Raw genomic sequence first — 13,056 nt, forward strand, 5'->3', positions numbered from 1 at the left:
ATGTAATAGTTGAGACCTTACACTTTAACACAATAGCTAGGACCCTCCACATGGTTTGGCTACTGGTGCTCTTTGATCTAGCATTGTTACTGAGTAGGTAACTAACGCTTCTCAACATCCTACAGTCGGGGCAAGTGATACTTTTGAACCTCCTATGGTTGGGATAATTCATACTTATGCGTAACATAAAAGCTTTGGGATCTCTATGCATAACATAAAAGCTTTGGGGTCTCTCACAATTGTTTTCTTTGCCTCAACTATCCACAAACTCTCTTGCCACATAAAAAGTGCATTAGGATGTGCTTGCCCATTGGTGCGAAGTGCCTTATAGATAGACTAGGCGCTCTGTACCTAGACTCGTCCCGACGCTTCACGTCGGAGCAGGCGCGATTTTTGGGGAGCAGGCGGGTGCTGGACGCGTGGCACCCGCCCCCGCGTTCTCTTTCTTTTTTGTGGGGGAGGTGGGGGCGGGTGCCACTCTCCTTAACTAATAGTATAGATGTTTAGAATTTCGATCACAAAGAAAATGCAAAATGTCGGGCCCCAAAAGTACATATTTTTCGTTGGGAGCTCTACACTTGTGCCTCTTAGCCTATGGCGATCTGCCACTGCAGATAGATGTCGATGACGAGCGGTTTGCAGCTTCACCTCGCGATCAAACCGCGCCCTTCAGAGTTCAATGTTCAGCTCGGCAGACATGGCCGCTGCAGCAGCAGCAAGTCTATCATCGACAAGAACCCCAGCATCGTCGCCATGGCCGGCCGAAACCCTCGCCCCTCCCTGGTGCCCTTGACCTCACGGGAGTTCGGGCGCGTGCTCCCATGGAGCGCTTCCAGCCACCTCGTTGCACACGAGTTCGGCAACGCCATGGACTGGGCGGTCCGTGTCAGCTTCTCGCTCGCATCCTCCATGTGCGTCTTCTGGCTCTCGCAGACCGCTGCAGCCCTCGCCTTCTTCTTCTGGCTATGGGGACCCATGTGGCTGGCTTGGCTTCGCAGCTCCCAGCTCCGGATTTTCCTGCCTTATGCCGGTCGTTGCTCCATCCTACATATTCTTTCGTGTGTTGCAAAATAGATGGGTAAATGATCTCCACCATGCAGTAATTTTATGTTCTGCTTTTGATGTGGATGATATGAATAGCTCGTGTTTTAATGTTGTGGATGCTTAGTTCATGGCACACGGTATATATGGTCTTCACCATGTTTGGCCATTGGTATGTTTCCCTTCTTAGCTTCTTTCCGACATTCTATATACTGATAGTATGTCCTAAACCACAACATAACCTCAGATTCTTTGGCCAGTATTTGTGTTATAAACACAATTCTCTACGAGGGCAAGCTGTCATCACCCATTTACTACGATTGTTCCACATTGACGAGTGATATTGGCAATTCAATCTGACATATGTGGATTTAAAGACTGAATGTCTCAGTAGCTGCGTTTGTGAACTTGCTAAAATGATTTTTATGTTTTTGTAGGCATCTGGCAGGCGAAAGTGCTGACAGTAGAGTCCATTGGCCCACTAAAATCTCATCACAGTGAGACGTTATTGCACAATTTTTCCAAGAAACTCTATCCACCCCGATTACTATTAAGGCTAGAGATTGGGGATGGTAGCTCTGCACGTTTACAAGTATGCTCTCGCTTCAAACTTTTGGTTAGAAGACAGGCACATCTTATCATAATGTTTAAAGAGTTTCTAGGGATGTACTTGGGCCTGAAGGCAAAATTTTTTGAGCTTTATAGTTTCTAACGTTCCAAGAGAGTATTTCTCAAACTTACATCTTGCAACCCCATCCGCATGATTGATTGCTGATGGATAAAGACTAGATTGAGCTGGTGGTTAAAGTTTCTCATGTGTCAAATGATAAGGGAGCCCTCAGCATTAGGGAGACAGCATTATCGTCCTTAGTTAGAATGGTATTTGGTCAACTTAAGTTGGGATTTTTCAATTATATTATGCTTGACTTTGTCTGGTTGTGTATTTGCAGTTCCGAGTTCCAGTCTATGAGAAAAATATGGTTATTGAGGCGGGGGAACCAGCAGAGGTGCTAGTTTTATCAGATCGAGCAAACCTTTCACGATTCAAATCTGTTGAAGAAGTCTACTTTCCACGCATTGGAATGTGGCTATCAAAAACTCCATACGTTGAGAAATCTGTTTTTGAAGCTTTGAGTCGTGCTTTGAAGGTTGAGACTCCTTATGAAGACCCATTTTCAATGCAGGTAAACATGAAGTAGTGGCAACAAATTGAGACTAAATTGTAGTTGCTGGTTGTGTGAACTACTGATGTCACAATTGTATTGCTGGTTAAAGAAAGATCATAGTGTCACGTTCTAAATTGATTGGGAGAATTGAGTCAAACTGCTATGCAGTAACTCAATGTAGGAAATAAAGGTCTGCAATGTCACTTAAGAAACAATATCATACCTGTAATAACAAGCTGTCCAAGCACACTTAACAGAAACATATGCATAATTTGAGTGTAACATTCAATTGTTTGTGGAGCATGCCATTACTAATTCTGCAGGATTCAACGGTGTTATGGAACAATTCAGCAAGCAGTCGGAAGATTGCCATGATCCATCAATAACAGTTTGGGAGATGCAACTAGTGGCTATTTATTAGGACTTCTTGCCCAATGAGTATGAATGCTTTATTGGATTTTTTGGTTGGGGGATAGTCCACTATGTGAGGGGTTTTCCCAATGGTCTAAGCAAGTCTAAGGAGGGGTTAGTGACATATGGACTAGCCATAGTAAGAAAAGGATTGGTTGTGCATCCTAAAATAGGCATGATGTGGAAAGGACTAACTACTAGGAGCTTGTGTCTTTTAGGACAATTTAGTTGCAAAAAGGTTGTACATGTGCTTCCAATAAAGGCTTCATGATGTCAGAGCGTGTTCATGGAGTTATGAAGGCAGCTTGTGGTTTGCGAGTTGTCTTTGCGGGTGGATGAGACTATGGAGTTGGGCTTTGCACAAATTGAGAGCTTATATTTTCCCTTGTTAGAGATTAGTCATTGTTGAGAATAAAGGGCAACCATGCCTTTTATACGTGCTCGGGTGTGAACAACACCTCAGCACTTGTACTTTAGTCCTTTACATATAACTCTCAAAAAACCTAAAGAGTGGTACAACTCTTTTGTACCCACATCTCATGCATCTCACACTCTATTGTTGTTACTCACTTTTTCTCTCTCTTTGTGCTATTGCCATTGCCAAACATTGAACCTTCACTGCATGTAGACATCACAAACTGGTATCAGAGCTCAAGGCCATCCTGATTGAGCTCCTGGAGCTTGTTCGATCCCTGACACAGCAGGTTGTCAGTCCTGGCCAGGTGTTTGTCACGCAGGTAGCGTGCACGTAACAGGTCTTGCATGTAGACCATTACAAAGTGGTAACAGAGCTCAAGGTCATCCTGATCGAGCTTTTGGAGCTTGTTCGAGCTCTGACACAGCAGGTTGTCAGTCGCACAGGCAGTGTGCACAGGTCGTGTGCAGGTGTGCAGTCATGCGGCAGCCAACAGGCCCTTGATGGGCAGACGACAGGTCAGCGCAGGGCAGACAGGCCCTCGATAGGCAGGCGACAGGTCATCCAAGTCAGCGCAGGGCAGTTTGTCAGGTCATCCAGGTCAGTGCGGGGCAGTTCGGCGACAATGCAGGGTGATCCAGGTCAGCGCAGGTGTTAAAGTCAGCTGTCGGTCACTGTTTTTTTTTTCTTGAAGTAATCCTTTTTTTTTTCAGAGGCCTATCCTTTGTTAAAAATCTGTGGGCTGTCACACGTGCACAAGCATAGTTTAACAAATCCTAGAGATTGGGCACGTTTCTACTCTCGGACTTTGGGAATTTTGGATGAAGATTTTACTTGGCAGCGTAAAATTTGTGGATTCTTGCATACTCTTGGGTCTCAGAAATTGGGGCTTTTCACGAACGTGCAGAAATTGCAATGGGACAAGTGCAATTCTTGGAATTTTTGATACATTGGACCCCATACAATTTGGGGCTTTTGCAAAATTTGCAAAATTTGGGTCAAATTTGGTCTTGGTATGTTCTTGCAATGTAGTTTCCATGCAAATTGGGCACATAGGACCCCAGAAAACTTTGCAAAATTTGTGAAATTTTGGCAATATTGACTTGTGCAATCCATTTGGAAGTTATGTTTGATGTCATTTGAGCAGTTTGAGCAGAGAAATTTTGGGGCTTTTGACCATGAGAATCAAATTGGTGCCCGTGGATGCATTTGGATCAGAAATTGTAGCTAAAATCTGGGGCTTTCTCATGCAATTGATGTATTAACCCGTGATACAGCTACAGTTGCTTATGATATGATGTGTTGTAGCACACATTCTGTATCTCTGAAAATTAATGTGTAGATTTGAAATTTCTACAATTACTTGAATTTTCATTGCTAGTCGGTATTTGCTTCGTACCTTGGTCATTTGTGTCTGAAACCTTTCAAGATAAAAGGAGTAAAACCAACAACCATGGATCTAGAATAGTGGGAAGAGTTAGATGAGCTTGCATGCTCTACCATAGAGCTTTCAATCTCAAACTCTTTGCTATTCAAAATTGAGAAACTGAAATCTGCCTATGATATGTGGCAAAGACTTGAGGAGCTATATGCTCAGAAAAGTGCAGTCAGAAAGGTTTATTGGTTGAAAAAATTGATGGATCTTCGTATGTAGGAAGGTACAGCCATGTCTGCATATTTGAATGAGTTTAACTCTATTTTCAGCTAGTTGATTGCTTTGAAATTTCACATTGATGAGGAATTCAAGGCAACCTTTTTGCTATGCACTTTGCTTGAAAGTTGAGACACTTTTAGGACAACGAGTAATTCTAATGCTATGCTGTTATATTCAGATGTGGAGAGCTCTTTACTCATGGAGGATTTCACTAGGCAAAATATTTCAGCAAGCAAGTCTTCCAATGCATTGTATACTAGAGGTAGATCCCAGTCGAAGGGCAACTCTGACAACAAAGCACCTAGCAAGTCTCGTGGTAAAAATATGGAGTGTCATCATTGTGCCAAGAAAGGGCACTTAATGCGGGATTGCTTTAAGTGGAAGAAAGAAAAGGGCAAAGGCAAAAACATTGATGATAACAAAGATGAGAAAAAGGACAGCCAACATGCAAAGAAGAGTAGTGTAAAGATAGAGGAAGTCAATGTAGTTAGTCAAGAGAGTGATAGTGGCAGTGATTTTCTCTTTGCTTCTTCACAGTCATTGATTGTAGATTCTAATGATGCCATGCACAGCTGGATTCTTGATCCAGGTGCCTCGTTTCATGTAACACCACATTTTGCGTGGCTCTTTGACTACTGTGCTGGTAGACATAGTGTTGTCCACTTGGGGGACAATTATGCATGTGATATTGTAGGGATTGGTAGTGTGTAGTTGGCATTTCAACATGGTTCAGTGTTCACTTTGCATAATGCGAGGAATATACCCTAGCTTAAAAAGAGCTTGATAATCACATGACAGCTAGATGACGAAGGCTATTATATCACTTTTGGGGATAGCAAATGGAAGATATGTAAGGGCTCTAGAATTGTTGCTAAAGGCTCTAAAAGTGATACTATATATCCATTACATGTATCTAGTGTGCACAATCATGTTGTTGCCATAACCAAACAACCAAGTGTGTCTTTGTGGCATAGCCAGTTAGGGCACATGAGTCAAATTGGAATGAAAGCGCTTTTTTGTTTGGGTTATTTACAGTGTTTGAGGTATGATGATTTTGACCATTGCGATCATTGTATTTATGTCTAGTATGCTCAAATATTACATAAAAAGTCTCGTTCACTAAAATCTTCAATCTTTGAGTTGCAACTTTACGATGCATGTGAGATGCCAGGGTTGTCTCTAGGGAGAAATAAATATTTTATCACATTTGTTGATGATGCCACATATAAAGTATGGGTTTATTCGATCCATTGTAAAGATGAGGCTTTGGATAAGTTTAAAAAATTCACGGCACTTACTGAAAATATAACTGACAAGACATTAAAGTGCCTTCATCCTGACAATGGTGGGGAATAAAAATGAAGGGATAAAAATGAAGCTCATTGCTTCCTATAATCCGCTCCGAAATGGTGTTGTAAAGTGTATGAATAGGACTATTCAGGAGAAGGTCCGTACCATGCTGTCTCATGTTGCATTACCTCATGGATTTTGGGCAGAGGCTGTTATGACAGTCGTACACTTGATAAATTGGTTTCCAAATAGGTCTTTTGGAGAGAGAGAGAGAGAGGGAGAGAGGGAGAGAGAGAGAGTTCCTCAAGAAGTGTGGTTGGGCAAGCCACCTTTGTATACACACTTGAGAGTGTTTGGTTGCAAGGCATTTGTGCATGTACACAAAGAACAATGCAGCAATTTGGAGCCAAAGTCCTATAAATACATTTTCCTAGGATATGGTGATGAGGGAGAAATGGGTTATAAGTAATGGAATCCCGAAAAAAGAAAAATTGTATGCAGCAATGATGTAATCTTCTGGGAAGATTGCATGCATAAACAACCTGAAAAGACAAAAGAAGTGAAAAGGGTTATGTTTCGAGAAGAAATTCTTGTAGGATAGCAAAGAATGCCCACTGTACAACAGCAGATACTTGCTGTAAATGACCCTATAAATGCAGGGAATGATACTGAAATTAATCAGCAAGAAGTTGCCCATGATATATCATAGTTTTAGCAAGAAAATATGCCATTGGAACAGCCGGAACAAGCAATATAGCCGGAACAAGCAATATAGCAATATAGCCTTTTGCTGTAGATTTTGAGTTTTCATTGCCTTTGGCAAGTGAAACTCTTTGAGAACGAGCAGAGTAAGATCTAGCAAGCATCGACAACATGCATGAAGTCAGAGGTAGTTGCCGTTGTTTTTGTGTAGGTTATTTTATTCACAATGTTGATCGAAATTGATACAGAGTTACAGGCTATTATGTAGTAAGGGCCCCATGTTGTTGGCTCTTTTTTCAAATCAAAAGCGTGATGGGGAAAATTATGGATTTGGCGCATTATGATGCTTGTCATCTTGGAGTTTTATGGTTTGGTGAAGCTTGTGATTGAGACTATAGATTGTCCTATAGCTCGTGATGCCTCCAAGCTTTTTGTAAATGAGAAAGCCAAGTTGATGAAGATACAGGCACATTGGGACAAATTAAATGCGCGCATTTGTTTGTTTCTCTTTATCTCTTGCACTCTAGCCATCATGCTCACATCAAGCACTTGATTGTGGCTTGGGAGACATGGGTGCTTGATCAAATGTATAGTTAGATGATCTTGATGAAGTTGGTGTCGGTGGAGGTTTAGATGCAGCCTTCTATTCCTCAGAAGTCTTCTTCTATGTGGGAGCATGTCAATAAGCCTTGGCAATTGTAGATGCAAGTCCAGAATACAGGGAAGGTGATTATCTTGAAGAACATGGTGATAACTTTTCTTTCTTACTTACCACTTTGATTCAATGTATTCTATTCCGCCTTGGTTGCTTCAAGATAGATCGAGACCCTTAAGTGGAAGGAGTTGGTTCCTATGGTCTTGGACCAAGAGAAACAACGCAAAGGTCAGAATGCTCCTAAGTTATAGGCTTTGACCGATTAGTCTTTCCAACTGAAGGGGAATAACGACATTAAGAAAAAGGACGAGAAGTCTAAACAAGACAAAGCTAAGGAGTCTACTTGTCATATCTATGGCAAGACTGGTCATTGAAAGAAAGATTGCCCCAACAAGGACAAGGACACCAAGAAGGAGAAGGCTACAAAGAACTTAAGAGCAATGGCTACTCCTTGATTTGTTGCCTTCCTCCATTTAGAGGTGATAGAGGATGTTTTTTTGACGGTCACCATTGATGTAATGATGATGGCCCCACAATCTCGTGAGTGGATTGTGGATTGTGGCACTTCCCACTACATGATTCCTTCAAATGGGAATGCTCGTATGTGTTTGATGCATGGACTAATCCTTATAGGTGATAATTATTTGGTCCACATCGAAGGCAAGGGTGATATGCAATTGATTTTGGATCGGCAAGGCAGTATCAACACATCAGAGGTGCTCTATGTGTCGGGCTTAGGGTATCATCTACTTTCAATGAGCAAGCTGTGCGATCTTGGTTTGATAGTCGGGTTTGATAAGGACTCCTTTTGAGTTCTTGATGGCTTATCTCAACAGATTCTTTGTGTAGGACATGAGGAGAATGGAGTCTTGAAGATACAATCTTCTTTTGTCTTTTCTTCTTTTCTTTTTTCTTCATAGACCTAGATCGAGCTTTAGCATGCTTGGTTTGGCCTTCTCAACTACGAGGATCTTGAGAAGCCGGCTTGTGGTCAACTAGTACGTGGATTGCGAGAGATTGAGGTGAGCCACCCACCATGTATGTCTTGTATTCGTGGCAAGTAGCATAGAGATGCTATCCCCAACAAGGCTTCATAATAGGATAAGGAGTCCTTCGACCTTGTTTCAATGGACTTACGTGGATCCATGAGGATGAAGTCTCTTAAGGGGAGTTTGTATTTTATGCTATTTGTTGATGATTTTAGTAGGATGACATGGGTGTATTTCTTGGCCTTGAAGTCTGAAGCATTTTCAGATATTAAGTATTGGTTGATCTTTGAAGAGAACAAGTATGACAAGAAACTCATTGATGTCGATGTGCAAGGATCAAGATAGAATGTAGATTGGTTTGAATTCAGAGTTCAGAGTTGGGAGAGTGAGTAGAAAAAGAGTAAAAGCACGACACACAAAGTGTTTGGTACAATGACAAGATATGACTTTAGGTTTTGATAATATATATAAAGTAAAAGTGTAAGGGTGCGTGTGCACCTGAACACCATAAAAGGCACAGTGAGCCTTTATTCCCAACAATCTCCCACCTAAAGGCAACGTTCTTGAAGGTAGAGAAAAGAATAAGCTAAGTCTATGTATGTACAAAGCTGAAATACACATATACTATCCAACCCCCATCATTTGGCGGCAACAAGCAAACCGCTTTGCTGGAAGACCCTTTGTGAGGTCGTCTGTAGGGTTATCATCTATATGGACCTTGACAAGCTCAATGCTCTTGTTATCAAGTACATCCCTGATAAAATGATACTTCACTTGTATGTGCTTTGTCTTTGCATAAAAGACACTCTGATTGTCATAGTGGAGGATAGAAACCTCTGTAATTCCAAGCTCTCTCACCAGACGTGAAAGCCATAAAGCCTCTTTGCATGCCTCAGTGACAGCTATATACTCTGCCTTGGTAGTAGATAACGGAACAGACTTTTGCAGCCTGGATATCCAAGAGACTGCTCCCCCTGTGAAAGTAAACACATATCTTGAAGTAGACTTCTTGCATTGAGCATGATCAGCATAGTCCAATGGGCATTCTTTGCTGTCCTATCAGTACATCCTCCCAGAATATAACCCTTCTAACTTTCTGTGTCTTTTCGGACTGTTTGTGCATGCGATCTTCCTGGAAGATAACATTGTTGATGTGTACTACTTTTCTTTTCTCGGGATCCCATAATCGATATCCCATTTCACCTTCGTCACCATATCCTAGGAAATTACATTTATAAGACTTTGGCTCATGTTTGTTGCGTTCTTCCTTGCGAATGTGCACAATGCCTCGTAGCCAAACACTCTCAAGCGAGCATACGAAGGTGGTTTGCCCAACCACGCTTCTTGAGAGCCCCCCAAAATTCCCTCTCTCAAAGACTTGTTTGGTGATCGATTAATCAAGTGTACGATTGTCATAACAGCCTCTGCCCAAAATCCATGAGGTAAAGCAGCATGTGACAGCATTGTATGGACCTTGTCTTGGATGGTCTTGTTCATACGCTCTACAACACCATTCTGGGGTGGATTGTGAGGGGTGGTGAGCTCCCTTTTGATTCCTTTGCTGTCACAAAAGTTCTAAAAGGCTAGATACATTCAAAGGATATAAAGTATCACTTTTGGAGCCCTTGGCAACAATGCGAGAGCCCATCTAAATTTTCCGTTTGCTATCCCCAAAGGTGGTGTGTTAGCCTTCATCAGTGCCTTGTGCTTATCAAGTTCTTCTTGAGCTGAGGTACATGCCTCACATTATGCCAAACAAACATGGAGCCATGCTGAAATTCGAGTTTCACGTTGCCAATGCCTACAATTTTACATACATAGTTATCCCCCTAGTGGACAACACTACATGCACCACCATTATAGTCAAAAAACTACTCATGATGTGGTTTAACACGAAAAGATGCACTTGAAGCAAGTATCCAAGTGTGCATGTTATCCTTAGAATCTGCAATCAATGCATGTGCACTCAAAGAAGCAAGAAGTACATTACCGTCACTGTCATTCTCATGAGTGACTACATTTACCTCTTCTATCTTCACACTGCTTTTCTTTGTAGGCTAACTGTCCTTTTTCTCTGCCTTGTTATCTTTAGTGTTTTTGTTTTTGCCTTTCTCTTTCTTCAATTGAAAACAGTCCTGTTTGTAGTGCCCTTTCTTACCACAATGATGACACTCCACATTTTTGCCACGAGACTTGCTGTGTGCTCTATTTTTAGAACTTTCCTTTTGCTGAAATCTGCCTCTAGTATGCAATGCATTAGAAGACTTGTTTGCTGAATTATTTTGCATGTTGAGTTCTTCCAGCAGTAGAAAACTCTCCACATTAGAATGTAATAACTGAGCATTTGAGTTGCTTAAAGTTGTCTAGAAAGTATCCCAACTTTTAGGCAAAGTGCATAGTAAGAAAGTAGCTTTGAAATCATCATCAATAGGGAAATCCAAAGCAATCAACTGACTGTAAATTGAGTTGAACTCGTTCAAATGTACAAACATGGTTGTACCTTCCTTCATGTGAAAGTCCAACTTTTTCAGCCAATAAACCTTGTTGGCTGCTCTTTTCTGAGCATACAATTCTTCAAGTCTTTGCCACATTGCACATGCTGAATTCAACTTCTCAATGTTAAAAAGCAAGTTGTTTGACACTGAGAGCTCAATGGTAAAGCATGCAAGCTCATCCAAAATCTTCCCACTCTTCTTGTTTCATATTAGCCGGTTTCATTCCCTTCGCTTTGATGGGCTTCACTTGTTTCTTCTACATCAAGACATTGTAGCACCATTTTTGCCATATTGCAAAATTATGTGCAACCTCAAGCTTCTGGATGTGCAAAGGATTGCTGCTGTCACTATTTCCAGCCATAATTTGCAGCACTAAATTGACTCAAGCGTCACCAAATGCAAGCCCAAATGTCACATAAGTGACCACGATACACTATAAGTACCAACCAACAGCGAAAATCAAGAGATTTCAGAAATTTCGGGTCTGCAAATAGATTTTCAGAATTAGAGAGTGTCTGTTGCTATACTCCACAAGTAATTATAGCCAAATTCAGAGGCCAAGGCACTAGTTACATGTGAAATCCCCAAAATTTTACTGCAATTTTTGCTCCAAAAGCATTCACGAACATAAATTTGACAATTTTGGTCAACAACCCTAAATTTTCAAAAGAAAATCCGTCTAGATTGCATCAAGACATGTATCCAAGTGCATATATCAGGCAATTGTTGCACAAATTGAAGAAATTTTGCAAAAGTCTCAATTTCCTTGGGTCTATGTGTACTAAAATGTGAAAAGCCCCAAAATTTCTTGGGCAAATGCGCACCAATTTTGCAATTTTTGAGTTAGATTGTCGTGTTCTGCATCAAAGTCTCCAAATTTGGGAAAAGCCTCAATTTTCTAGGTCCAAATTACACATTGTACTTGTGCACGCGAACACATGGTAGTAGGAGAAGAAATAAGGATTGCAAGAAAAAAAAAAACAAAAATTAGACTTATCAAAACATTGACTAAGTGCAGTCTTTGCGTGGGCTGAATCGCGGCCTTGTCACCCGCTAGACTTATGCCGGCGATTGCTTGCTAGACATGCGCGCTTGTCACACACTAGATCTGTGCACCTGCACATGTGATTGCCACCTTCCACCTGACGACAGAGTTGACATGTCACAGTTCCCCCGTTGTCTGCAAACTGAGCGCGGTCTTAACGGCCTTGTTGCTTGCCAGCTATAGTAGTACTTGGTTGTTGTAGCCTGTGTGCTACTTGTTAGTTGGGCCTACTTGGACACGTCGACTTGCTTAGGCCTATTCACTGTCTTGAGATGCGTGGACTTTTGAGCTTCTTCTTGTCCGCTTTGATACTAGTTTGATCTCGATGTATATATGTTACGTGTACATATGTTGTGGTACTTTTATATTAGTCTTTTATCATGTTGTAGACTTAGTTCTTTTGTGTGGAAAAACAAAAAAGAAGATGAAAAAGATATCAGCCTTGTCTTTGAGTGCGTGTAAGTTTCCATTGCTTTTGTGTGGGTACTCTTGGCCTTTTCACTTTTCTCCCCTCTTGTCAGTTTTCATGGTATAAGAGCCATTCCACGGTTGTGTAGAGCTCGATTGAGGGCTGAGATGAAGGTGCTAGCTTTTCCATCTTGCTTGGTTTACCTTGGGTTATAGTTGCAAGAAGCTCTTGAGGGTGGCAAGGTTGCAGTCTTTAATTGCAGTGAAACTTGGTGAGCAAGACCAACTGTGCATGTATTGCAAATAAGTCCTTTAAGGATTTCCCGTTGTCATGTTTGACAACTTTAACCAGATCATCAACAAGAAGCTTGATAAGAACAATTATCTTGCATGGAAGTTGAAGATGATAAATTTCTTGAAGGGCAAATGTGTTTGGAATTACTATTGAAGGAGACATGACAAAAGTTGTGAGTTCTTGTGCGAAATGCTATTATAGAACAGGTAAAGGCTAGGAAAGATTAGGAGTAGACACAGAATAAAGTCATGCATTGGTTGTTTGTTAGTGTCATAGATAGCATGATGGGCTATTTGCAGGAATTTGATAACCCTACTATTGCATGGAAGAATTTGGCAAGGTTATTCAAAGTAAACACAAGGCAAGAAAGCTGTAGCTCAAGTTAGAGATGAATGAAGTGAAAAAAGAGAACTTGCCCATTAATGGTTATGTCTTAAAGATCAAGAGTATTGTGAAAGCTCTTGGATCTATTAGTGTGGTAGTTGATGAT

General features: G+C 41.3%; 1 protein-coding gene across 2 annotated transcripts in view; it reads left to right on the forward strand.

The window, feature by feature from the left end:
- Window positions 1-557: 557 nt before the first annotated feature.
- The window catches only part of LOC148032414 (uncharacterized), a 44,528-nt gene continuing 32,029 nt past the window's right edge, over window positions 558-13,056 (forward strand). The window contains exons 1-3 of one of the 2 annotated variants that reach the window (XM_087683066.1): window positions 558-1,030; window positions 1,479-1,633; window positions 1,992-2,225. In XM_087683066.1, coding sequence (XP_087539192.1) covers window positions 619-1,030; window positions 1,479-1,633; window positions 1,992-2,225 — 801 coding nt within the window. In that variant the 5' untranslated portion in view covers window positions 558-618. Of the gene's footprint in view, window positions 1,079-1,478; window positions 1,634-1,991; window positions 2,226-13,056 lie in introns of both variants that reach the window. The other variant, XM_087683067.1, reaches the window with a different exon arrangement.

This window comes from Lygodium microphyllum, chromosome 8 (assembly GCF_053477565.2).
Source record: "Lygodium microphyllum isolate KBCC chromosome 8, Lygodium_microphyllum_v1.1.10, whole genome shotgun sequence".
Classification (NCBI taxonomy): Eukaryota; Viridiplantae; Streptophyta; class Polypodiopsida; order Schizaeales; family Lygodiaceae; genus Lygodium; species Lygodium microphyllum.